This window comes from Haemaphysalis longicornis, unplaced genomic scaffold (genome assembly GCF_048455015.1).
Source record: "Haemaphysalis longicornis isolate Haplotype H1 unplaced genomic scaffold, Haemaphysalis longicornis Haplotype H1 scaffold_9, whole genome shotgun sequence".
Classification (NCBI taxonomy): domain Eukaryota; kingdom Metazoa; phylum Arthropoda; class Arachnida; order Ixodida; family Ixodidae; genus Haemaphysalis; species Haemaphysalis longicornis.
Window position 1 is genome coordinate 86,518,512 of NW_027526460.1, and position 26,987 is coordinate 86,545,498.

General features: G+C 48.8%; 1 protein-coding gene across 7 annotated transcripts in view; it reads left to right on the forward strand.

The window, feature by feature from the left end:
* Kdm5 (Lysine demethylase 5) overlaps positions 1–25,153 on the forward strand; it is a 49,410-nt gene extending 24,257 nt beyond the window's left edge. For 4 of the 7 annotated variants that reach the window (XM_077684841.1, XM_077684844.1, XM_077684845.1 and 1 more), the window contains exons 19-32: positions 1,680–2,069; positions 3,115–3,297; positions 5,531–5,674; positions 10,374–10,554; positions 11,135–11,460; positions 12,474–12,690; positions 13,895–13,980; positions 14,770–14,890; positions 15,451–15,468; positions 15,648–15,886; positions 17,988–18,068; positions 20,182–20,376; positions 21,969–22,146; positions 23,033–25,153. In XM_077684841.1, coding sequence (XP_077540967.1) covers positions 1,680–2,069; positions 3,115–3,297; positions 5,531–5,674; positions 10,374–10,554; positions 11,135–11,460; positions 12,474–12,690; positions 13,895–13,980; positions 14,770–14,890; positions 15,451–15,468; positions 15,648–15,886; positions 17,988–18,068; positions 20,182–20,376; positions 21,969–22,146; positions 23,033–23,352 — 2,679 coding nt within the window. In that variant the 3' untranslated portion in view covers positions 23,353–25,153. The remainder of the gene's footprint in view (positions 1–1,679; positions 2,070–3,114; positions 3,298–5,530; positions 5,675–10,373; positions 10,555–11,134; positions 11,461–12,473; positions 12,691–13,894; positions 13,981–14,769; positions 14,891–15,450; positions 15,469–15,647; positions 15,887–17,987; positions 18,069–20,181; positions 20,377–21,968; positions 22,147–23,032) is intronic. The other 3 variants (XM_077684843.1, XM_077684848.1, XM_077684847.1) reach the window with 1 other exon arrangement.
* Positions 25,154–26,987: the final 1,834 nt, after the last annotated feature.

Sequence of the window (26,987 nt, forward strand, 5' to 3'; positions counted from 1 at the left end):
TAATGACTCCCATAGTTATTTGTTGTCGCAGCAGCTTCAGGCAAGCTGTGTGTGAGCACAGTGACTGTTCCTGTGTTTGTCTCATTCTCGTGGTGTACAAGCTCAGTGTTTGGTGCAAAAACAAGATTAGAGGGGGCCAGGAAAATAAAAAAAAAAGGAAGGCTTAAGCTATCCATCTACACCAAGGTGCCCTTACACAGTTATGGGGAAGGGGAAACAGTGGGTCGCAAATGTTGCAGTTTTTTTTTTAACCCCACGCTTGAGGTCTGTCTTTGTTGCGTGGCTTGAAAAAAATCATTAGGGAAACAAAAAAAAAAAACGCATGTGGGACGTGCAGTCTTTTGTGGCTGAATAGTTTGACTGACTGTACAGTGGAACCCTGATAATATGAATTTCAAGGGACCGCGTGAAATCATTGTATGTCCGGGGTGTTGTATATGGCCAGGGTGTGAATAAATGCCTGCCTAGTAGACGGCCTCACCCAAAAGGGGGGCTAAGAACTTATTTAAACTACTATATTAGTGCGTTCTTGCGTGATTTGCAAACATTTAGCTAAAATACCCAGTTAAAAAAACAAAAAGAAACGCTTATTGTGCCCCCTCCTCTCCACGGTGTCCGAGCTAGCCTGCCAGCCAAGCTCCACGCGCTACGCAACTCCAGTGCCCTCCGGCACTATTTATAGCTCGCCAGCCCCACTCCTTGCGCGCTTGAGATAAGGGCAACGTGGCCAAGCAAATTGAGAGGGGCAAAGACAAGAATGAAACTGCCAAGGCCAAGCGAAACGAATGATAGTACCAGGCAGCGATGGAAGAAAAGCGGCAAAGAAAGGGGCGGAGCAACAATGCCGCTTTGAGACACCGATAAGCAGAGATAGAGGGAGAGAGAGCATCGTGAAAGGAAGAAACTGGATCGAGCGGGCTAGGAAAATGGGTTTTCGGTCATCGCCATAGGGTGGCGTCGTATGTGTTTTCGCGTTCACCGGCGGCTCGATGAGAGCTTCAAATTTACAGTCCGCCTGCCACCTGAACTTTGTCGTCTCGCGGTTGGTGCGTTGGCATACTGCTGCTGCTGCGCAGGGCCGGTGAAGGTTAACTCCCTCTCATGAGTGCCCGCCTGCTTGCTTGCGCCTGTCCAGCAAATGGTCTGGCCCGCCTGCAGACCTTTGCACATCAAGCAGCATCAGACGGGGGTTAAGAACAAAGAAAGGTCGGGATGACGTGGCGAAGCAGTGTAATGTATGGGAAAAACACCAGTTTATCTGCGCCAGGGTTGGTCGTATGAAGCGGACCATGCGCACCCGAGCGTCATATTATGAGGGTTTTTTAAAAAATGCATTGTTTCTCTGGGGAGTGTGCCGGGACTGTGGTGATTCGTCGTAGGAAGCGGATCGTTGTAAGTCCGGGGGATGTATCAACAGGGCTTCATTGTAATCACATGCAAGTTCTGAATGCCAAAATGAAGGTGTTCCCCCGAAATACAATTTTCCAAGCCATTTATGTGACCAAAAGGCCGGGTCCCTGCTCAGCTGTCCACTTCATTTACAATTTCTGCATTGCCAGTCTCACTTCATTGCGTTTCCGATGGTTGGTTGCCCAACTTGTGCGATGATGCCCCGGGCACATTTGAACATGTGATTAGTGTCACCAGGCCCCCCTCACCCCCTCCGCACACGCACGCAGGTTCCCCAGCTGAAGCAGAAGGTGCAGCAGGCGCGGTGGCTGGAAGAGGTGCGTGCCACCCTGGTGGACCGGGAGGCGGACCCCCCGGACGAGCGGGAGCCCCCGACGCTGGAGGAGCTGCGGCGGCTGCTCTCCTCCGGGGTGGCCCTGCCCCCGCACCCGGTGTCGGAGCGGGCCCTTGGGGAGCTGCAGGGCCTGCTGACGGCGGCCGAGCGCTGGGAGGAGCGGGCCAAGACCTTCCTGCAAGCCCAGCCCCGGCACCCGGTGGACGCCTGCCGGGCCCTGGCCGACGAGGGCACGGCCATCCCCGTGCACCTGCCCTGCCTGGCCTCCCTGCGGGACGCCCTCCGCAGGGCCACCGAGTGGAGCGCACGCGCCGACCTCCTGCAGGTTTGTGAAGTAGCCTCTCATTGGGCGTTCGTAAAAGCAGCTGCTGCGCTTGTGCAGTAAACTGTGCATTTATAGTTCCTGCAGTCATGGCTGGTTGTACTAAATGGGTCAAACAGGCTTACTTAGTTTGAAGCATAGCACGTCGTCAGTGCCTTCAGGGTTGGAGAGCTTCGTTGCACTGTTCTGTTGAACATGTCCAACATGTTCGACACTTCAAGTGGCAAGTCTGCAGTGCTTGTGTGTGTTTGTGTGTCTGGGAGACACTCGAAACATAGTCCTGCACCAACCACTGGTCTTAAAGGAGTACTGACACGAAATTTTTATGTTACGTTTTTTTCGCTGCTATGCGTGCTTACCAGCCCACTAATCATAGAATGACAGATTAGACGGTCGAGCGCAGCGTAAACATTCATTTACGGCGTTGTTTATTCGTGCCAGTTTCGGTTTCGACTGAAAAACGCCGAGTGGCCGCCATGACAGCATGTATAACATGACGTCACCATTCTTGCCGTATCGCTGCCTCTCTGGAAGCGCGCGCGAGCGAGCGCACGCGCGCGCGCGCCCAGACCGGCCGAGGTTTCTGCCGTCCCCACAGGCCCGGGCAGCATGACGTCAGTCCCAAAACCATGACGTGTACACACGCCCGAGCAGCGCGCGCCAACCACAGCCAGCGCGTCGGCTTCGTCACGGGAGCCCCGACGTCGGCAGTTTGGGGCACGTAGCAGAGGATGTCACGTCGGCCCGCTCTGGGCTTTCTCGTGCGGGCGAAGATTAAAATGGATTTTAAATATGTTTCGCTGAACGGTTGCTGTTGAAACTTGCTGGGAGATATCTCCTGATGAAAAGGAAGCGTTTTACATAGTTATCTCAGCTTTGAAATTTCGTGTCAGTACTCCTTTAAAGTAGCACTGCTGTCGCAGCCTCCAAAAGGTGGTGCAAACAAAGCAGATGGGTGTGTTATCGTTCCCGTGCTTTGAGCAGGGGAACTGCTCTGTGTCTCCCTCGCATAAGACTAGACCCGTGCTCCCTTGACCGTCCCGTGCAGGGCTCGGAGTCCAAGTACCCGTACCTGGAGAGCCTGGAGCAGCTGGTGCAGCGGGGACGGCCCATCCCCCTGCGGCTGGAGCAGCTGCCCCAGCTGGAGTCGCAGGTGGCCGCGGCCAAGGCCTGGAAGGAGCGCACCGCCCGCACCTTCCTCAAGAAGAACTCCGCCTACTCCCTGCTCGAGGTACTCCTCCTTTGCTCGCATTCTGAGCCGTCGCTTCAGAGTTTTAAACTTATTGCTGAAAGTGCAGTGGAATGTGTTACACTGTGTACGTATACAAGACGAAGGCCCCTGGTTGGAAACCATGGGCTGCCGAGGCATCCTGCACGGTTCCATTGGAGGGGAAGTCGTTACGGAGCACAGGACCCCAGTGCAACTAGTCTTGTAGGCCTTCAGGGAACCCGGTTAGGTGCTTTCATCCTTAGCCCTTTGCAGTCGGGAACTTTTACCCGCTTTCCGGCCATTCCAGTCCGCAACCATTTTGGAAGTTTTAGGGCGCAGCTCTTCGGCGTGTGGTACCTGAGTTTTGCGGCGGTGACGACAGCATAACGGAGTGAGCAAACAGGTCACTCCAGCAGAAAGAAGATGTAGAGGAACAGCTGGCAACAGTGTGAGGGGGAGGGCGGCTACGCTGCTACGGTGTCATCTTCCAGCGCGTCACCACAGCTCAGTATGTCTTACTACCTCCGCCTTTGTGCCAGATGCTCCCCGCCGTTTGTGGCTCATCCGAACCACGTGACATTTGCGCAGGTGGTTAAAAAACGATTTGCAACAAAATGCTCGGTGGCAGTGAAGCGCTGCGAGATAACCGCAGAGTTGCGTGCGTCGCCATGCGTTTGCTGATCACATGATCACTTCCTGAGACAGCATATATGCGCAGTGATCGAGAAGTCTGCAGTTTGCGCTATTCGCATTAAGGAGTATAGTAATCGTCATGCGATTTTTTTTTTGACTCTGCAAAGAAAAACACCAACTGCACAGGAAAAACTTGGAGAATATTTATTTTTTCTCTTGCATTCTGCTTGCAGTTTCTTTACCGACATTTGAGCAGCATGTGAAACCGCTTGGAAAATTCCCCTGGGTGCAGGCCTGGGTTGTTAGTGCAGGTTTTGCAGAAAATTAGTTTCCCGCCTGCCTTCTTTTGTTTTTCCATTGCTACAAACAGCGCAGTTCTTGCTGCTTTGCCCTGGGAGCTTATAGATAAAATGGCTCATCCCAAATACCCTTTCCTCGCACTCCATACGTGCAGACGGGCCCCGCTTTTTGGTTCAAACCCTCAGATCACCCACCAGCTGTTGGGTGTGGTTGCAGTGCTACTGCAGGCTTTGCTACTCTTTCTCCACATGATTCTGCAGCTGTGTGCAAATCCAAATAAAACTATTGACAATGGGTACCTCTAGTTGTCGGGAAAACATCTTGCGCCACCTATTCATTCTCTTTCGACAAAATGCGTAGCCCACAGAGCTATGATCAACATGGTGCTGTCTTCACCGCTGCTTTGGCCTTCGTCACTCACTCACTTCTGTCGAATCACTGTCATCACTAACTGATGGAAGCACGCAATTCTCTTCCTCACCGAAGTCATTATCGCTTTTACTCGGTGCACCACCGTAGAACACATGTGATGAGGAAGCGGCTATGCCTTTCAGCGAACAGCACGCACGTGAAAACGCTCTGGAATCCAGAAGGCCCATGCTGAACATTGTGTTGCATTCTAGTGCAAAAAGAAGAAAACTTCAAGAAACAAAGTTTACTTATCCGTCAAGAGATGGCACATCATGTTTACAAAGAATATGGGCGCATCACGGGGAGAAAGACGGCAAGATTAACCTTGAGCACCCAAGTTTTGTGTAGCCCGGCTGCGGACTGCTACGTCCGTGTTGCGTTTTCGGGCAAGGCATTACAACGGACAGCAAAGGGTTAAGGGATGGTGTGTTGAGTGTTAAAGTACCCGCCGCAGTGGGTCAGTGGCTAAGGCATTGCGCTGCTGAGCACGAGGACGCGGGTTCGATTCCCGGCCATGGCGGCCGCTTTTCTGGTGAAGGCAAAAAGCAAAAACGCCCGTGTGTACGAGATTTCGGCGCACACTATAATGATCCCCAGGTGGTCAAAATTAATCCGGAGCCCTCCACTATGGTGCTCCTCATCTCATGCATTGCATCAGCGCATTAAACCCTACAATCAATCAATCGAGTGTTAAAGTATGCAAAGGTTATCCGGGTGTTGTTTTCTGTTCTCTGGCGCAAAAATATTCCATGTGGTCTTCTTCTGTGCAGTTCTCCTTCCACGAACCCGCCCCAGCCAGCCCAACTTCTTTCTGTCTTGTTGTATAGCAGGAGGGCTTGAAAGCGGGCATCAGTAGGCACCAGCGCTTCTGGCCTCACCTTGCGTACCCTGTTCTGTTGGCTGTGTTCAGGTGCTGTCACCGCGCAGAGACATCGGCATCTATCAGGTCACTGCGAGGGGGAAGAAGAAGCGGCTGAAGGACGGCCCCGCACTCTCGGACAAGGAGGAGCCACCCGAGATCAAAGTGGAAGACACCAGGGATGCGGCCACCATTGTGAGCAGCACCCTTCCTCTCTTCTCCCCCCCCTTGTTGTGGTCTATGCTCCCCAAGTCTTGCGCATTCTTGGCGGCGAGATTCCATTCCCTTGCGGGTACATTCAAACCTCGTTATGTCCGATATTTGTTGTAGAGGTAAAAATCGGCTCTAAAAAATCGACAATCTGGCTTGCGCAAAAATACTTCAAACAAAAATGCATTTTTAGGCTTAGAATCCGCCATAAACAAGGTAACCAACCCTTTTTTTTTTCTTGTTGCATTTCACACTCAATGAACGGGAACATTAGTACATGAAATTATGACAGAACAAAGTTCCTTGACAATACAGGCCTGTGTCCTTGTTTATTTGATGGAGGATGTGATCTTTGTCTGGTGGCTATTCACGGCACCGAGCAGGAATAAGTTTTCCACAACGTCCCCGAAAAAGGAGTCTCTGTTCTGCGTCAGTAGCCTTGGAGTAGAATCGTGGGCTTTGAAAATGAATGCCCCAGGTTCAAGCCCCAGCAGTGCCAGTATTTTTTCCCCAAGACCCGTGATGTTTTTTTATTGCACCGTAGTTACTTGAATCTAGGCCGGCCCCGATTCTAGGCCGGCCCCCGAAATTCAGAAGGTCAGAAAATAAAAAAAGCTTGCCTCGAATGTAAGCCAAATGAAAAAAGGTACTCATCGACGCCTAAGTCACGCTGTGCTTGGAGGTTTGAAGTTCTCTCGGCCTCCAAGACTATCTTCTGCTTAAAAGCCACGGTATAGTGGCAAGACTTGGTGAGCGCCGTTGTGCCGCGAACACGGACGCTTCTCGAGGTCATGTGGCGATGAATGCAAGCAAGCATGGAACATTGAGAGCTGGGTTCAAAACGTTCAAACAAAAGCAAAATGGAGCCTGCAAACCTGCAAGCCTGTGGTCGCGAGATGGTGTGAGTGTCCGTGGTGACAGGAAAGCTGCATCCTCAAATCTAAGCCGGCCCCTGACTTTTGTAAACGACTTCTATAAAAAAAGAAAGTATCGGCCTAGATCCGAGTGAATACAGTTAAATGGTCTGTTAGCTCAATTCTGCGCATTGTTTTTAACCCTTATCAATGTTTTCCATCGTGCTGGAAAGTGCCGGGCTTGTACTCGTCATGGACCAGAATGTCGCTGTTTGGCAAAAGCAACATTTGAGCATGCTGAGACAGCTGCACCTCCTTTTTGCTTTGAGAGAGCTCACCTTGCGACAATTTGCCACTTTGCTGCCTTTTCTTTAGGATTTTCTTCGTCGAAGCGGTGTGGCCGTAAGTATTGCTCGCTTCTGACGAGCTCTAATCAGTACTAGCGAAGTATCGCATGTAACCAACTCAAGCGTGTTCTGCTTGGTGGGGGGGAATTTTCTTTTAGGCTCTTCTGTGTCAAAACAAAAAAGTCGTAAGTATTGCTGGCATGTAGCGAGCTCTTATCGGTACTATCAACATATCGCATGTAATGAACGCAAGTGTAGGTTGGAAGGCATCGCTTTATACGCCTCGAGCGCGGCCTGTAGGGGCGCCACTGAAATCCTCCTAGCGGCCCGTTTCGAAAGCAGGCGCGGGAGTCCCTGGCTCGCTCCCCCCTGTCGCCGTTGCTTTTGGGGCTCGTTCAAGACAGCGATTTACCGTTTGTCCGCGTTCGAAATACCGAATAACGTGGAGCAGGCACTCTGTTTGCAAGCGTGGTATGTTCACGAGAGTATAAACGTTTATGACGCGATCTTAGTGAGATCTATATGAGCGCCGGGCGTGTGTCACAGGCCGCGGCGTTCCGAAGCCAGCATTTGCATGCAGCTGATTGCAATTCCGCTGCCCTGAAATTTAGTGACTGTGTCTCCGTAAGCAGTGTTTCCTCCGATGGTCATGTTGCGGCCATACACACTATGATGTAAATCGACTTTGTACACTTACAAAATCTAGCGGAGCACTCATACCTGACAGCACGCAAGTTACGCCTGCCAATATCACATATCAGGTGTTGATCAGTACCATGAACAAGCCAATGCGGCATAAATTTCACAAACATTGTACCAAAGAAGTACGATGGATAATGCAAAATTACACTCCGGAGTCAGCACACGACGACAAATTTTATGCTGGGTCGTCTTGTCCCGAGGTGAGCGCTCGCAAAGATTCATCTGTTACATTTATCCTCCACGAGAAGCGCGAAGATGGGCTTATACAGTAATCCGCGTCCGTGACCAAACTCTTCTACGAAACACCGTCATATGAGTCATGAGACAGGGAGACTGCAGAATCTAGCATAAACCGAAATCAGAGACCGTTATCAGATACGACACTCTTCCAACGAGCCCGTGGTACGAGATTTCGGCGCGCCTTAAGGCTCTAGGTGGCCAAAATTAATCCGGAGCCCTCCACTACGGCGTGCCTCATCGTCTCCGTTGCGTCGGCGCGTTAAACCCTGCAATCAATCAATCAACTCTTCCAACGACACCTCGTATCGCTTGTGAACTGCCTACCCTGTATTCTTCAAAAAATGAGTCCGCCGAGTGATCAGCCGTTTTTCAAGGCAAAAAACAAACGAAAAGTGAACACGCAGCTTGTGTGTGTGATTACTAAAATGTTCATTCGTTGATTTCGGTGTGCATTTGTACACAACGATAGTTGAGCGTCCTCCTCCCCCCCCCCCCCCCCCCCCCCCCGCATGTCTAGCGAAATATCAGTGCATTTCGCATCTAGTTGGTCTGGTGAATACTACCTTGCTCAAACAAACGTCTTTAGCATTTCAGAAGCTGCACTCGTTTTTCTTATTCCCGTACGACTATTCTATTTATTCCTTTCTTGCAGACCATTCATTTTCCCGTGGTTTCATTAACATATACCTTGGTTCTTACTATAAGGCATGAGTGGGCACATATCTGACTTAACATTTTCTTTTCTGTACTTAACATTTTCGCGTGGCTTATATTCCCATAAAAGGCACAAGTTTTGTCAGCTATTGGGTTATCACGTCCCCGAAACATATTTTTCTACGACGTACATATTCGAAGCAAAGCCGCATTTGTTGTCTGCGCTGCAAAACGAATCAACCTCTTACAGTGCCAACATCAGGTCTAAACAAGGCGACAATAAATAGAATTCACTTGTGCTGACGTGTTCGAAGGTGACAGCGGTGATATGCTGCTGCCATCGCAGACGCCCACAAGAGCGGCCAAGAAGCGCGCAGAACCGCCTCCCCAAGTAGCTCTTGTTGGCGTTAGAGCGCTCTACCAAGACGCAGCTGTTTTTTTTAAGCGCCCTAAACGTGCAGTTAACTTACAGACGTCACCATAACACGTTGTTTAGAGCGCGGAAAGGCAAAGAGAAGCGAAAGAAAACCAAAACACTGCATGACCACCTATCAGCCACGCAGCGGTAATCCCGCAAACGCCGCGGAGAAGCGGCGGCAGGCGGCGCAGCGATCGCGAATCTCGAGGCGTATAATGCTCGGTATTGAGGCCGGCCCAAGGTTCATTACAGGTCAATCATGCTGTTGTTGTAACTTAACTCTTTCGGGACCGCCGGAAAAAGTGATGAAAAAGGGAGGTCTCAGTACAAATTTTTTATTACATAAAGCAAAGGCCCCATCCTGCCTTAGCATATACCAAAATGCAGCTACTTATATGTTCTTCGACATACAATACCAATTTTTACTTCAACACTGACGATAGAACCATGAAAAAATCTGAAAGTAAGAACTTCGTAAAAAAACTACAGAAAAAGATAGAAAAAGGCGTAAATATAAAATATTAAAAAAGAATAAAATTATTTCAGGATATACAAAATCTGACACATTGCTTTGTTTCTTCATCGCTAAAGTTTGATGCGGCTAGGTGTAACTGGTTTTTTGTTTAGTGTGTGATCTTTTTGGCGCTAGGGCCATGGCTACGTCGTCGCCCAGGTACACGCTGGGCTCTCGTCTCGGCGAAAACTTGATCCGTTTCTGCACTGGCGGCAGGAGATCATCACCATAGGTAGTTAACACCCTAGCGAACAAATATAAACCACCCAGAACATATTTCGAGCGCAGGTACCTACTCCAGAGCCAATTGAAACCTAAACCAACACCCACCTTTGAGCGCGGTTTGATGTTCCAGGCTGATCGACACCCGAATCCTCAGTCGAGCTGAAATCTGATCTTTAAAGCCGCATTCCAACTCTTCACTGCCACTCTCATCGTTAAAATCCACAGTAGAAGGCGAAGATATGGGAGACTAGATGAGGCGGATTTCTTATGGCGCTCACGCGACTATGACGCCACGTTTGTTTACATTCGAAACCACTGCCCGTCAGAATAAAATATCTGATGTGTTGCCGCCTGGCGATAAAAAAAGAAACTTCACAAAAGAGAAAACTCCAGTTTTCGAACTATCTCCTAGATGTCGCTAGGGGTTCCATCGAGCATAAATTTGTATTCTGCAGGCTCGTGAAACCATCGATCATGTGTGATTGATGGCCTATGGAGCGGTCCCGAAAGAGTTAATAAATGCTTCACAGCATTCTGTGGAAAGAAACGTGGGCAACAGTGCTTCCTGTCAGTAAAACAGGAGTGATTCAGTAGTCGAATGTTTTGTGTTTCATACAAGGACCGTGGCCTCTTGGCGAGGTTCAGACAGGGTAGTATAGCTCTGGACGTAGTCTCCTATTACTAGCGCCTCTCTCCTCCCTTGCTCCACCACCGTCATCATCACCATCAGGTGGCGGCCTTCAAGGAGTCGGGCGCCCAGGAGCTGGAGAGCATGCGGCAACTGCGGGCGCACAACCTGCGCAAGCGACTGGAAGACACTGGCCAGGCCCGCTACTGCACCTGCCACCACCCCTTCGGGGGCGCGGGGCAGCCCATGCTGCAGTGCGAGCTCTGCAAGGACTGGTTCCACGGTACGTTCGCACGGGGTCTCTCCCGTCTTGTGAATCGAAATAATGTTGTTGGCGTTTTCCCAGGCTATGGGCACTTGTTGAGTCTTCGAACATTTCGAAAATGTAGCAGCGAGCTTTTCCGGTACAATATCTCCTCCCTCCTTCAAAAGATTCACGGTCATGCCGTCGTCACCTGCAGCTTCACCTCTTTCCATGCCTTTGAGAGCCTTCCTTACCTCCTCCTTAGTTACTAGTGGCACATTGCAAGTGAAGCTTGTACGCTCGGTAGTTTCCCCTGGTCTAACGTCGCTGGTGTAGAGCCTGTTGCAGAATCGTTTTGCTACCCTTATTATTTCGGGCAGCTTCTGCGAATTAGTCAGCTTAGAGTCTGGGTATTAATCAGCTTAGAATCAAAGCTGGCCGACATTCGAGTAAATATTGCAGTGGCGTGGCGAAATTTGTGCAACCAACCCGAAGTGAACTGCGTTTGCCCCCCCAAGAGGGCATAGTGGCTGCCTGTCATCCTGCTACCGACGTCAGGCTGTTCCCAGCACTTGTCTAAGGGGCTGCAACAGAGCATCTCCTCTCCTCTGCCCTGCAGCCAGCTGTGTGCCCACCCCCAAGTCGAGAGGAGCGGCCAAGTCCAACAACAGCGGTGGCGGCAGTACGGCGGGAGGCGGGGCCAGCCCTGCCAGCGGCTCTTCCTCCCCCGCCGGGGCACCGGCCTCCTCGTGCCCGTCCCCCGTGGGCGCCCCCTCGGCCCCCGGGGCCAAGGAGAGCCAGTTCCTGTGCCCCGCGTGCCTGCGCTCACGGCGCCCCCGCCTGGAGACGATCCTGTCGCTGCTGGTGTCCCTGCAGAAGCTGCCCGTGCGGCTGCCCGAGGGGGAGGCCCTGCAGTGCCTCACGGAGCGCGCCATGTCCTGGCAGGTGGGGGGACTCTCTCTCTTCCGTCTGAAAGGGGGGAGGGTGGGGGATTACCCTGCTCTCTATTCATGCCACGCCGGCCTTATGGGACGTTCATGCAAGCTCCTGGTAGACCAACTCTGCAAAGCATAAGGTGTAAACCGGTGGTCATTAAGGGTAACGGAGTGGATCCCTAGAGAAGGCAGGTGTGGCAGGGGGTGGCAGAAAGTTAGACGGGCAGATGAGATCAAGAAGTTTGCGGGGATAAATTGGTCGTAGTTAGCACAGGACCGGGATGAGTGGAATGCAAGGCATGAGGTGTAAACTTCATTGGTGAAGTTTCAGAGGTTGGCTGTCACGATGTGGGCAGCCCTCTGTTCATGGGGTTGAATTTTGTGCGTCATAGTTTCGAAAGAATTGTTTATTGGCATTTGAGAACGTACTTTGGAAGTATGTTTGAACTTTACTAATAGTGCCACTCAATTCAAAGCTGGGTAAATATGTATAAAGTAGTATATGTATACATAGATATATATACATATAGCGAATCAGAATGGGAAATGAGGGGCTCGTTGAAAATAAGACAAAATTAAGGGTTGGCATTCAAGAAAACCTCGAAAAACCTCGAAAACCTCTCCACTTTCTTTCTTTCCAAATTCTTTATCTGTTTCAATGACCTACCATATCCTCCCCTTGGCTTTCCGAGGTTTTCTTGACTGCCAACCCTTATATATACATATATATATATGTATATATGTATATAGTATACATATATGTATAAAGTAGTAAAAAGTCAAACACACAGCAAGAACAACAAGGACGTTTACTTATGTATCGGCAAGGGATTTGCCTTCATTAAGTCCCTTGCCAATACATAAGTAAACGTTCTTGTTATTCTTGCTGTGTGTCCCAGTTGTCACTGCTACTATTTCTTTGCGCTCTTTGTGAGCTTCCTTTTTTCCTAGATTATATTATACGTATATATACACACCCTCTAACACTATCTCCGATCCTTCCTGTGTGGTTTCCCTCTGCAGGATCGTGCGAGGCAGGCCCTGGCCACGGAGGAATTGGCGGCGGCCTTGGCCAAGCTCTCGGTGCTCTCCCAGAAGATGGTGGAGCAGGCAGCGAGGGAGAAGACAGAGAAGATCATCAGTGCCGAGCTACTCCGCGCAGCCAGCAAGCCTGAGCTGCAGCCCCACCTCCAGAGCGTGGCACAGTCGGCCTTTGGCGGACTTCGAGCGCACGAGAAGAGTGAGGGACGCTTGTCACGCCTACCCAGTTTGGGGCAGAGGTGCTGAGGTGGCTTGTTGCGGCTTGTTTTGCAAACCTTCGATAGATAGCACAGCACCATGACTAATGTAGAGGCACTGTTTCTTTCCCTACTATTCTTCTCTTTTGCGTAGCTGTCACTCCTGTTTGGTGACTTGCGTATATTTTTAGGTATTGCCTTGGGGTAAGAATTTAATTTTGTACTCCCTGCTGGGCATTGTTTTGTTAGGTTCCCGTGAGCTGTAAGTGTGAGGTAGTCTCTCTAGTCGTAACGAAAGCTGACCTTTATCAGTTTACACTTTAGCACGGTAGGCTAAGAATCAAGCTGCAGTTGAGAGTAGTCCTCTAAGGTGGGACAGAAGCTAAGCTTTATTAATCTTACGTGTTTGCACATTAAAGACTATGAATTGAGTTGCAGTCAAGTTGGAAACGAAGGGAAGAAATGAACCGTCACAGTACAACAAGCAGTAGCGTTTCCGCCTTGTGTACTGATTGTGAAGGCTTGGTGTAACCATGCTACGTACCGTATTTGCATGATTCTGACGCGCGCCTTTTCTCGCTACCGCTTTTCTGATGGAGGCGAAAAGCAAAAACGGCTGTGTGTACGAGATTTCGGCGCGCGATAAAGATCCCCAGGTGGTCAAAATTAATCTGGAGCCCTCCACTACGGCGCGCCTCATCGCCTGCGTTGCGTCGGCGCGTTAAACCCCACAATCAATCAATCAATCAGCCTTTTCTCGCTAAAAATAGCCTTCGAATTTGTGTGCGTGTTACAATTGGGCGTAAAGCTAAAATCGTCTTGGAAGTGTCCAGCGACATCTCCATGGACACTAGCCACTCCGAAAATCCAATCCAATCCAATCCAAGACAGTTTGTCAAGACCGCGCGAGTAAATTGTGGCGTACCCAATCCTTGATGGGCGCACCTTGGTCAGTTGTTTCAAATATTTATTTTTAAAATTTTTTCCAGATTAAATTCTCAGTATGTCATTATTCAACTTACCTGTGCGTTACAATCGCGTGAATACGGTAGCAACCCATTATGTACTCATTTCAGGTGTGTGGCTGTTATTGAGGCGTCTGGCTGTTATTGGGGACAGCAGGAACGCAACGATTTTGATCTCACAAGAGCTTTTGATAGGCGGGGGTGGATTGAATGGTTGGAATGGTTTTTTTCTCCTTTGCAGGTGAATCTATGGGCTCTGATCAGGACACGGCTAGTCTACCAGAAGATGTAATACCTGGTGTTGCAGCAGAGCAGGAGGTGTCTCTGGTTTGTATCCTATGCTGCTGTTTTACTATTTAGCACCCCACTAAAGATTTTTCTTTTTAGTAGTCGCTGTTGGTAATAGGTTTGCTGTGCAGTGAAGAGATGCAGCCATGCTACGAAACCATTCACAGGAGCAGGAAATTGATTGAATGCACAATCGCTTGGGGAACAGAAAATGTGGACCTTTTCTGAGGAAATGAGACGCAAAACGATACGTTAGTGTCATGGCGGCAGCCAACAGCATTCCCACATTTGCATCGCAGGATTGAAAGACTCGATAGGAGCTTTAGAAAGAAGCAGGAAGAATTTTTGGAAACATTTTTGTCTGTGGAAGTACAAAGCTGACGTTGTGCCTCCGTTGAAAGAGAAAGGCTTAGGCTAGGACAGCAATCGCAGCCAGCGACGTTGCTGAGCTAGGAAGCTTCTCAAATGTGGCTGAAAGTCGACTGAATAGATATTCAGAGGCTCTTTTTACCAACTTGGCGTCCATATTTTCTTTTCATTTTGTACTAAAAAAAAGGATAGGTGAAGTAAATGCGAAAATTCGGTCAATGAAAAAAAAAAAAAAAAGTGTTTTGACTTGTGTTTCCCTTTCAGCGGAGTGCCATGGTTAATGCTAGGGAAGCAAGTTTAGCACAGACAAGTAGAAAATGGTTGAAGACATTTTATGTTTGCTACGTCAGGGCAGCGTGAAGCCTTACTTGTGTTTGTGCGAGACAATTTGTGAACCCAAGTTTTCCCTGTTCTTTGGGCCTATTTCTCCCCCTCTTCCGTTTTCCCACTCTCAAAAAGTCTTCCGACGGACCTGGCTATGGTGACGTAAAGCCATCTGTGGACGAAGAGAAGCCTTTGGCGTGTGAAAGCTACAGCAGCATGGAGCACGCTTACTCGACTGCGTCCAAGAACAGCTCTGGTGAGTGTTTCAATCGGCCTGTTTTTATTCGCTGCCGTGTAAGGACTTTTCGTTCGGCACTCTCTGCTTCACACATTATACAACATGTCAACCCCAGGGGCTCTATCACCAAGTCCAGTCAAGTGTACTTGTTACTTTACCTTTTGGAAGGTGGCTAAGGCTAAGACTGTTCTTCCAATTTGGATTTCCAAAGCTCGGAGTGTATGCCACTCCAAAGAGCAAGTTTCCTGTTTGCCTGCATTGACGGCTAGGTACTGGATGTCATAAAAAGCTAATCTAGTTGTGATAGTCAATGCATGCACACACGAGCTTTGTGGGTGGCACCTTAGCACGTGTTTTTTCTGCTGTTAAAAAAAAAAACTGCATATAGGGGCCGTTGGTAAGTAGGTGTTGAAACCTCCTTTTTGAGGGGGAGATAAGGAAGTGGACTTTGCGCTCCTTTCTAACTGTGCTACAGTGACATTTGTTGTGCTTTTCTGTGTTGGACGCCGTAATTTCCAAAAGTAGCCCAGCCATTGCAAATTCCGTCTCTCTCTTTTCTCTCTTTCCCCTCCCCCCAGGCAACTCTCGGAGCTCACGTAAGTGCCGATTCACACCGCGTGAGTAATCTGGTTCAACCGGTAGAACCGGGCAAGGAACAGCGTCGAGGAGGGTGCCTCGTTCCCCGGTGCTGCTGGGAACACCCATTTTAATGCTCCCCCTTCTCCCTCCCCCCCTCCCTGCACTTTCTTCTCCTCTCCTCGTGCCCCCACACCAGTGCTGTGCAACCCGTCGCCGCGCAAGCACGCGCGCAAGTCTCCGCTTGTGCCCCGCCAAGTGGAGAACCCCGTGCTGGAGCTGAGCGTGGGAGCCAAGACGCGGCTCGAGGCGCTCCTCTTGGAAGGGGACCTCCTGGAGGTGTCCCTCGACGAGACAGGCCACATCTGGCGCATCCTTCAGGCCACCAAGCCTCCACGGGACCCCCTGTCCCCCTTCGAGGCCTTCCCCGAGTTCGAGGTGAAGGGGGTGACGGGCCTGCTCTGGTAGTCGTTAACGGAAATGGGACGTCACGGTTGAACCATGGTTTTAACATTCATGGGGAGTTCGAAATTGTGCTACTTTGCTTTGGAATGAGCGTGCACACTTGATGTACAAAGGGCATCACAGCTAGTTTATAACACAGCATTCAAACCGTTAGCTTTATTAGCTTTCTATGCACAGTTTTTAGAGCTAACACCTGGAACTGTTCTGTCTAGAGTTTTTTGATATGGGAGTTGCAAAATTCCCCATAGGCCCCATGCATCAAAAAGCGGCCCTACGATTGGTCCACTCCTTAGGATTTTCCGTACAGTGGCACCGTGTGTTGGTGACAAAATAAGCTATACAACGTGATTTACCGCTCGACAACCTGGGCGAAAAAGGGTATTTTGGGTCTCGCGCAAATTTGTGGTACCGAAGGAGCCTAATGTGTTGAACCATGCAAGTGTTTTATATGGATTCGAAGCAAGAGTAGTAAAAAAAAAATGCTACCGTGTGGTCAGCGAGATGCATCGGTGCTTGCGCATTGTCATCTGTTGTGTATTACAGTTGAACCCCTTTATAAGAGACACGTACCGGGGAGCAGTTTCTGTCTCTTATACGAGATGTCTCTTATAAGCAGGGAACCATGTTTTCCACTTACAAATCAGACCCTAGTTCCATATGGGCACCGTATGACTAAAATACACTCAAAAGAACGCTGCAGCATGTTTCAAAAGATTCATTTTAATTAATGCTTGGCCCCAGAATTTATGAAACTTTGTTTGCTTCATGACTGTATTTACACTGTTTTTTACAACCAATTCTACACGCTTTTTTTCCTTTCCCTGTTTGTGGAAGATGAATCGTAGATGTTGAGTTCAAAAGCCTGATGAATAGCCAGAGTGGACAGCTTCTTCCGCTGTGTGCTCAGGCTATTCATTATGCTTGCAGGACTCAACATCTGCAGTGTTTCTTGATTGGGAGCTACGCGAGTGGGAGAGCCCGCATGTGCGGTCGCGCTCCAATGGATGGCAGTAAGCTTCAACCACTTCTGTCAGTTGCATTTCCATTGGCAGGGCTTCTCATCGTCATTTCATAGCTGACTGAACCACTGTGCGTTTGCTGAAGTTAAAATAAATAGTGACTGCAGGCGTCTGTCGTCCCCCTGTGTTTCCACAATGGAAGCAACTGCAATTAGTGACTGGTGGCACTGCATCTGAAGTTAAAATGCCTGTTACAAGCAAGATTATTGATTAAACTTAAAGGATGACTTGTCTCTTATAACCAATCTCCTACATCCAATGTCTGTTATAAAAGAGGTCGATTTAATGGGAAAGATAGGGCAGCCAACCATGTGGGTGAATAGTGTCTCTTATACCCATTTGTCTCTTACATCAGTGTCTCTTATAACGAGGTTCAACTGTATCTGCGATTTTCTAGCAGAAAAAAAGGGTTAAAAATTCGCTTCGGTGGCTTTACGCAAGCTTGAAAGGATTATTTAGAGCACTTGTTCAGCTGCTGGATTAGTTTTGGCATACAGTGTGACGTAGGCCGAGCGAAAACTGCAAATTTAGTACTTCAGGTAGGACCTATGTTATGTCCGAGTGCCCGCACAAGGGCCAATTGGTCGAGGCAGTTGCACAGATGCGGAAACAACCGCAAAATAAAAATTGGAGTTGAGAAAGCAATAAATAACTTGAGAAAGTACAAAAATGAAGAATTATGCACCTTTAAAATAAAGATTAACGTTAAATTGTCAGTTTGAATAATTGGTGTGTTTTTTGGATAGTTTTTCGGTCTAAGCAGTTGCGAAACTCCGCCTCAAAAAAATGGCCCTCGCCTGAACCTCCTCAACTTTGGATCGTGCGTACGGTCGTGGCCACCATACGCAACTGATTAGACCAAAAAACTCTGGTTCTGTCTATCCCTGTTGGAAGAGGAGCAAAATGGTGGCTTGCATTGTTGCGGAGAGGCGTGGTAAGGTTCCTCCGGGAGCCTTCAAAGACATGCTGCCATCTTTAGGCAAGAAGCGGGCAGAGAAAATTCCACCTCGTTGAGATGTGCCGTTGTGTGACGCCTCTCATCCTTTTTTTCCCAGGACTACACCGAGGTGGCCAAGAAGCCGGAGAAAAGAACTAAGAAGCGCAAGGTGGAGCAGCAGCCCGAGGCCTCGACCAAGGTAAGCTTCCGCTTGGCCCTCTGCAGTCAACTTTTTTTTTTTTTTCAAGAACATTGCTTAGGTACCCAGGATAGTCTAATTTCCCAGGGGGTGCTGAGGAGGCCAGGAGCTAAATTGGGGGCGCCTGAGCTTGTCACGGACCAGAGTGCTGCCAGATGCACCAGTTTCACGTGAAACTCCGCTGCAGAATCCGGGCAGCGCAGCACCTAGCGGGCAGGAAGTGAACTTTGCTAAACATTTGCTTAATAACACAACTTAAATAAAGTAATGTTTGCTTTTTATATTAACAAATGTTGAATTAGGTGATGCTTACTTATGTTTCCACGATTTTTCTTACACTTACGGCAGCAGCGGCAAGCGCTTGGGTACTGTATAAACTTCCTGTCGATAGATGGCCAGCTAGTCAACCTGCCCCCGGTGCAGGGGTCTCACCGCAGAGGGGCTTTTGATACTTGGGGCTGTGGGAGGTTGTGGCCAGCTCTCCTTCGTTACGGCATAAAAATGACCGATTTTGAGTGCTTCCACAATTTTTTTTTTTTCTCTCTTGAGCTACTTGACACATTTAGAATTGCTATGCATGAAATTGTAGCTAATAGATTGCTCTTTCAAACACGTACAGCATTTTTGTGAAAGGTATAGTTATTGAGAGTTTATTGGTAAATGAAACGAAAAAAAAGTATACACAAAACACAAATAGGCAATTTTACTGAGCCTAGCAATTATTTTAGGAGTTCTAAGATATGCAAGTTGTTCTTACATTCCTAAGGGATGATTCAACGTATACATCAATGCTGTTTCCAAGTTTTGGGTTTTTGAGGGCCGGTCAACCTTAGTGGCCCTGACAGCTGGGCCACTCCGCGAAGCCACTCGAGACTAAATCGCCCTCACCAAATATGCATCCAAGCATACTTGTTTGTGTTCTCACCCAAAATCCTTATCAGTTCAGTGGTAAAAAAACAAGGAAAAGACATCAGGCGCTCTTTAGAAGCGGCGCACGGCGCTCTGCAGTGCTCATCCAACACGAGCGCCAGGCTATCTTGAAGGGGATAATGTGATATAACACAGTGCATATGGCAAAATATCCCCGCCGCACGTTCTCCAGACCCTACACGTGAAAGTAAAACTGCAGTCGTCAGATAGGAAGCACGTGTTGTTTATAAATACAGCGTGAAGTCAAAAATGAACCTTGCCTGGCAGCACCTGTTGAAGTGTGAGGCCCTTGAATGGGAGCATCTTCATCAGAACTTAAATCTGACGAATCCACATCATTGCTGGAGGCATCACTGCTCCTGAGGTAACAAAAACCAGCAGCAGCAGCTGCCGAAACCCCTGCCACAGCTGTCTGCTTTTACGGTGTGCGCCATGAAGTGGACGCCATTTTCGCGCAACTCGCCGCTATCGCGGGTTCAAATTTCACTCTCTGGGCCACCTCCGCAAGCGAAATGTCAACAAAAGATAATAAAATCGAAAAAGGAGTTGTCAACAAATACGCCAGATGGCGTTAGTTGCCCTCAAGGCGCTGTTTTTAGATTTCGGGGGATGTTTAAAATCATCGGAACTCCGTGTCCAATGGCTTATGGCGCCGTGAGGAAAGAGTTAAACCACGTGGTCCACCGCATCCATGGCAGCCCAATGAGGTTCACCAACATGAGAGCACTGTAGACAGTAGTGCTGAAGTACAGCCATTTATTTGGGATCTCCCAAAGAATGCGAGCACAAAGCTTGACGGCGTTCACGAATCATGCCGTCTGGTCGTAATCGTGAACGGGAGGGACTGTCGGCGCACGACAAAAATAGTTCCCACCGGAGGTATGTGTTCTGCCGCAGCCGCACTCCTCTTTATGTTCCGCTAAACTTCCCTAGACTGGACCTCCGATCTCACTGTCTTTAGCATGCGCACGTTATCGGAGCAAGTGCATGGAGCGGCAATGCAATCTTGAAGCACTGCTGAACTAGCGGCGCTGTCTGATGTCAAGTTCTCGGGTCCTGCTGCATCCCTTCATGGAGTGTGCACTGACTCGGGATTGCGGGTCTCCAAATTCCCACGGGGCCTGTGGGGAGTTTAACAAGGGGTGCATGTTAACTCAAGTAACATGCTTGTGTCTCCTTGCAGCCCCGGCCCACCAAGCCTAAGCTGCAGAAGCGAGTGCCGGGCAAGGAGGAAGCCAGCAATCCGTCCACAGCCGCAAGCCCAGGCACTGCGGCAGCGGCCGAGTCATCGACCAAGCCAGCGGGAAGTGGTGGCAACGCCAAGAAGAGCCCTCGGGGCGCAGCCGCCGAGGCGGGAGGGAAGCAGCCCGAGCGCAAGGTGTGTGCGTCTGGTTCGTTGCAAATGGAGAAAATGGAAGGGGGGGGGGGGGGGGGGATTTAGATGAAATCACCAGCTGTACCCAAGTCACCAGCTTAGTTTCCATATGGATTGAAAATTCACGACCCTTATGGCCCCTTAAGGGGGCACATGGGTCTTTGATCAAAAACTTTATTTTTACAGTTATTATGATAAAAATTAGGGGGCACATGTAGTTTCTCATTCTGATTGTAGATATCAAATTTGTTTTTGAGTAAAATGATTATATTCAAATTTATTTGAATTTTTATATTCAATTGTTTGTCAGCCTTTGTAAAAAAACTGCTGGAGGGATGCAGCTAAACAGGGAACCAGAGAACTGTGCACAAATCAAAGAGTGCAATAAGACTAACATTATCGTTCTATCTGGTCTGTAGCAGAAGTTACGACCATTTGAAGTTTGGGCCTGGAAGGCAAAACCGGTTTTTCTGGTTGCCACCTTTCAAGCCCAAACTTCAAATGGTCATAACTTCTGCTACAGACCAGATAGAACGATAATGTTAGTCTTATTGCACTCTTTGATTTGTGCACAGTTCACTGGTTCCCTGTTTAGCTGCATCCCTACAGCAATTTTTTTACAAAGGCTGTCAAAAAATTGAATCTGAAAATCCAAATAAATTTGAATATAATCATTATACTCAAAAACAAATTTGCTCTCTACAATCAGAATGAGAAACTACATGTGTCCCCCAATTTTCATCATCATAACTGCAAAAATAAACTTTTTTGGCCTAAGACCAGTGAGCCCCCTTAATTCCTGGCTTTCGCTGTGTGAGGGGTTGCGGTGCCGATGACAAGAAACTGATGCTGAGAGATGGCGTAATGTGATAAGATCATAAAGATCATCATCATCGGGACTGGGGGAAGAGAGGGCGGATTGGAATGAGGAGTGGGTTAGGGCTGGTGGTGCAAAGGGAATACAGGGTTAGTCTGTTGGATGTGTCTGCATGGGATGAATTGCCGAGTTTTGGATCATGACAACCTAAAAGGGAGGAAGACAAAAGATGTAAAAAAAAAATGCCACTTCAAATCTGCATTCCATTTGACACAATATTCGGGTTGGAGGAACACAAAGTGCCGAGGAGTGCTAGTTGTTCCCAGATCTGTAGTTGGAATTTTAGGAGCGTTCCACTGTCTAGTGGAAGGTTCCTGAGCTTATGAGAACCTTTGTGTTTTTGCACGACCGAAGCTAAGTTCAAAAATGGGTTTCAGGGCTACACCGCTTTCCCTGGATAGAAAGGGAGGGCATTAAGATTTGCTCCACACTTGCCGCGGGGCATTGTGCTGCTGAATCCAAGAATAGGGGTTCAGTCCTGGCCACGGTGGCCACTCTTCAGATGGATGTCAAAAGCGAAAACCCCCGTGTGTCGAGGTTTCGGCGCACATTAAGAATCTCCGAGTGGTCGAAATAAATCCGAGTCGTCCACTATGGCGTGCCTCATAGCCCAGTTGCGGCTTCAGTGTGTTCAACCCCGTAATCTGAATCTGAAGATTTTCCCCCACCTGCGAGTCATTGCGGGAACATTGGCATGTGGTCCTTCCTTCTTTGCCAGGTGCGTCCGATGAAGAAGGTGCGCCGAGAGGAGTCCAGCGTCGGCAGCGCGGCCGCCACAGGTGACAAGGTGGTGAAGCGCCGCCGAGTGGCCAACTCGCGAAGCTCATCGTCCACGGCCTCTGCGTCCGAAGGGGTCGACGACCTCTGCTCTGCACCCGACTGTCTCCGGCCACAAGGTCAGCGTTGGTGTCCTTCTCTCTTTACCTTGAAGCTCTGAGCAAAACGTTCGCTCTGCTTTAGTACGTACATAACGGTGGATCATTATGTGGCATCGTTGCCATCATCGTTACCGTGACCATCATCAAGACCAATCTATGATAGGTGCACATCGTTAAAAAGGCCTGTTTTAGTGCAGCAGACAACAGTGTTACCATCGCTGTACACAAGTTCCCTGGTCATCGAGGGATTGAGGGGAACAGTGGAGGTAAATAGTTGTCATTGCGTGGTTGTATCAAAGACTACAATGCGGGAACTAGGTAAAATGCAACTACCATATTTGTTTGATTCTAAAGAGCACCTCGTTTGCTACAATTTGTTTTCAAATTTGTGTGTGTGTTACAGTCGGGCTCAAAGCCGAAATCGACTTCAAAGCAGTCAGTAGCATTGCTATGGACACGAACTTCCCCTAAAGTCCAATTCTAAATCTGCGCGGTAGAATCAGCATGAAATTTTTTTTTTTTTTCGAATTTTTCTACGTAAATTTATTTGCACGCTACAATCTGGGGCGCGTTAAAATCGTGCAAATATGGCACTACCTGCGTGCACTGTCATCCGCATTCTGTTCTGTTTCATTCAAACTTCCCACTCGGCTTCCTTTTCCAGACACAAGCTCAATTACGTGTTCACCAATCGACAATATGTTCCGCATAAACAGGCGCTGTTGGTTGAAACAGAAGCAACTTAGAATTTAATTATTATTCATTGTGGCTTCTGCTTCAAGCTTTAAATGTGAAGCATTTTGACAGCAAAATTTTAAAGCCTGCTGCTTTTCAGTAGTGCCTGGTCTCCTATTCTCAGTGCGATAACCACATCGCGGAATTGGCGTCCCTTGCATTGTCGCAGGCGAAGCGGTCAACTGGGTGCAGTGCGACGGAGGCTGTGAACAGTGGTTCCATCTGCACTGCGTCGGTCTCAGCATAAATGAGGTGAAGGACAGTGAGGACTACTACTGCCCCCAGTGCCGCCAGCCCGACGCAACGACGTCGTGCGACCAGCCGGGCAACACCACCCCCGTCAAGACCGGCAGTAACGACCGGCCGTCGGATTCGCTCGACCTGGCTTCAAGCCCGGCTTCCCCGGCCATGGCCGAAGCCGAAGACTCAGACGTAATCGTTCCCACAATCCCGCAGTCTGCGGCACCACTTGTTTCTGCCGCAGTGTGAAGGATCTAGTTTTTTTGTTTCCGTTGGGATGGGTTGGTGGGGATGTCGTGTGGAGAACCTTTTAAAGGGCAAGCGCGAAAGTGAGCCTCAGGTAGGGGTGTGTGTGCGTGTGTTGTGAAGAAAGCGAGGAGTGAAGTGTGTTACAGCGGTGGGATTGCGGAGGAGCACGCGTTCGCTCCGTGTTGACAGTCACATGGTGTTCATTCTTTCTTTTACGTGCGAGTGGGACAGGGCTTGCTTCTTCGGGGCGGAACTCTGCCTACTTTGAAGGGGGGGGGGGGGTGTGCTTTGCTGTTTCTCCTCATTTTAGTGGTCACTGGCTGTTCTGTGAGCGTCCTCAGTTAGGTAGTACCTGCCGTGTCTGAGGCAGACATAGTTGTGTCCCCCTATGTGCATGCTGTCCCTTTGTCTTTCGACGTAGTCCACTATTGTTTTTCTCTTTTCACAGCATAATCTTTTTTGCACTCTGTGTCGTAGATTAGTGTGGTTTCTTTGTTCCATACCCTCTCTCCTCTCGCCCTTTCCATTTTTTTTTTCATTTCGCCGTGCACAGCTTTGCTTGCTCAGCCCGCCTCTTGCTGGCCCCCACGCTTGTTTCACTCGCATCACTGCTGGAGATTTCTCGATGCCAGATATATATACAGGACTTGGCACGGATCAAGACAAGTCTGCCAGCCTTCCCTCCTAAACAGACTGTCAGCGGCCGGCACTACACACACCTTTGTACATAGTATACATAAATGAATGTCATATATGAAACCTGAAAATCATAAAAAAAAAAAGAACTTGTATCACCAGACTGTCGCGGTGCTGTTCACCGTGTGGCTCCGTATCTTTTTGTGTTCCTTCATCACTTTCCAGCTCTGTGTGTTCTTGTGCAGCCAGCTTGAAAACATAAAAGATAGAACTCCGTGGCACGGTGCAGCCGCCCATGGCGTCCTGTGGTGCCCTGCAGGGTGGCGTCCTGTGCCCTACGCCGTTTAATTTGATGGGTGCTGCTCATTGGTCAGGCCCTCCCCACCCTCTCGCAAACGTCATTTTGTTCCTTGGTTACCTCAACCAATGAGAAATGAACTCTTTTACAAGTCATCGTAAGTTGCACCGATTTCGATATCACCTCGGATATGAACAAAGCTGAAAGAAGCAAGCTGTAGTGCGTGTTTTGTGCTGCAACGGCTGATGGAATGGCTTCGTCGGCACTGGGCATATACACCTTCCTTGGTCTTCTCTCGGTGTGTGCATTCAATTATTCACGCGTGCTGCGGCTCTCTGCATTTTTCCCATCTCTCGCATTCGTGGTACCCTTGTGCCGCTTGTATGATAGGTTTCGAGCATAGCTAGAGAGAAGCCACGTTTTATTTATTCTCATTGTGTAATATTTGTGGCCGAGTGGAGCGAGCGAGGTTTCTTGTATCTTTGATTTCCCCCCCTTAGGTGTTATTTTTGTGCAATCCCCTTCCTGTGTTTTGTTTCCCCCTTGCATGAAGTGTCTATGCTGTTCGAAGCCTCATTTTGAGCTGATCAGAGACATTGGCTGACAAATTGCATCTTACGACAAGCACATGGCCCTTGCATTGTAGGATTTATTGCGAGCGTCAAGAGCCTTGATTTGGTAATGAAGGAAAGCATTTATTCAAGCCTCAATCACAAGTTTACTATCGCGACGGTATAGTGTCTAATATGAAATAGAAGACTCGCGACTTCTCTTAGACAGGAAAGCACCTTCTTGTTTTGTAACAAATTGGCTTTATTTGGCTTTGTCTCTGTACATATACGCAGTAAAGTTTTTTCTGGAGAACAATTGATTGTGATCCGTCTCGACTACTTGTGCATGCGTGTGACACACAGTTTAGGCCGACATTTGAAGACTCCTCAAGTGGGTATGTAATAGCTATGGGTAGTTATGTTGATACTGGTGTCAGTGGCAATTTGGGAATCTGCGGTGATCTTCCGATGGTACCGATGGTAGCTGTAGTCTTGGGTTCGTGGGAATCATAGGAAGGGGGGGGGGGGGGTACATTAACCCTTAACCCTCCCACCAGGGTCGGTAGTTTTTATTGCCTATTTAAATTCTTGGCATGAATCTAGTTCGAGAAAAAATTCTCGTAATTTTTTTATGGCCATAAAGTGACAGAAATTGTTTGTGTTGTTACATACACGTGGTTTATTTATGAGTAACAAAAGAAAAATTCTAAAGTTTCACGGGTGCAAGAAGGGGCAAGTGCCCAGAGGACGAAACCGAAACTAGCCAATAAGCGCTTGTGTGTGACGGAATGCGCCAGCGATAGCCCGTGCGCCACTTTAGTAAAGCATAAAAAAATAAAAGAAGAGCCATTGGCACAAGAAAGAAATTTTACATATTTCCACAGTGTGGCAAGGCAGCACATGCCAAGCGAGAGAAATGATTGAAAAATGTGCGCTTTTCAAACATACAAGCGATGACGTACATGTATGTCATTGACCATTTTGAAGGTGTTTGCAGGGGACGTACGGTACGTCATTGACCCTGAAAGGGTCAAGTAACCCTTACATTGAGCTTAAAAACAAGCCAAGCAAAAACACATTGCTGGGGATGCCTAGAACTTTCTAAGATTGCGAATGCGAAAGCTTGGTTGAACCTCCTGTTGATCTGCTCTTGAATTGCTGTTTAACTTTGTGGCTACAACCGTCGCCGCTTGAACAGTGCCCTGGACAGCACCCTTCAAAGCTCATACTGCTCACAAGCCATCGCCAGAAGCCTCCTGCTCGCCCCCATCGGTACCTTTAGCTCTCGAGGTGGGTCGTGTTGTTGTTGCAGATGTGGCAGTGCCCTACCCTCCTATGGTGCAGCTGTTTCTCTTTCTCAATGCTCATTGCATTGCCCTTTCTCAGAGCCCTCCTCTGACCCCCTCCCGCACTACGGTTTGTTTCCTAGCCCGCGATATTAAGCTCGCACTCCCTTTCTCGTGCCCTTTCCTGGCTCAGCTGAAAGAATGACTTGAGGGTTCCTGGCTCCCTGCGAGGCATACAGCGTCAAGGCGAAATTTCAAGTTGAAGGACTCGCCACGGTGACTCAGTGGCTAAGGCATGCTGCTGAGCTCAAGGATGCGGGTTCAATCTTGGCCGTGGTGGCTGCTTTTCTGAAGGAGGTGAAAAGTGAAAATGCCTGTGTGTGTACATTTCAGTGCACAGTAAGGATCCCCAAGTGCTCGAATTTAATCTGGAGCACTCCACTACAGCGCGCCTCATAGCGTAGTTCTAGCTCCGGCACATTAAACCGCATAGTAGACTAGGGACTGAATTACTTCTTTAACTGCAAGATTGCATGTTTCGTAGCTCTTTCGGCTTTTGTTTGACAGCCAGCGATGTCTTGTTCGCTGAAAAACAAAAGTAAAGCTGGTGTTTCTCGCTGTCGTTTACCTTCCATTTTTCTCGTAATGTTTCCAAGCGTGTCACAGAGCCCAGAGCAGAACATTGGTCAATGGCGTGGACGCAACGGTGCATGAACACCGATGCTCGAACACTAGATATAGCAGTGTCGTCGACAACAGGGTGTAAAAAATCTTGTGTGTTGCAAACTTAACGGCTGCACACACCGGGAAAAACATGCCCCTAGTAATAAAACTGGTCAGTTTTCATGGTTGCGCTGTGTACCC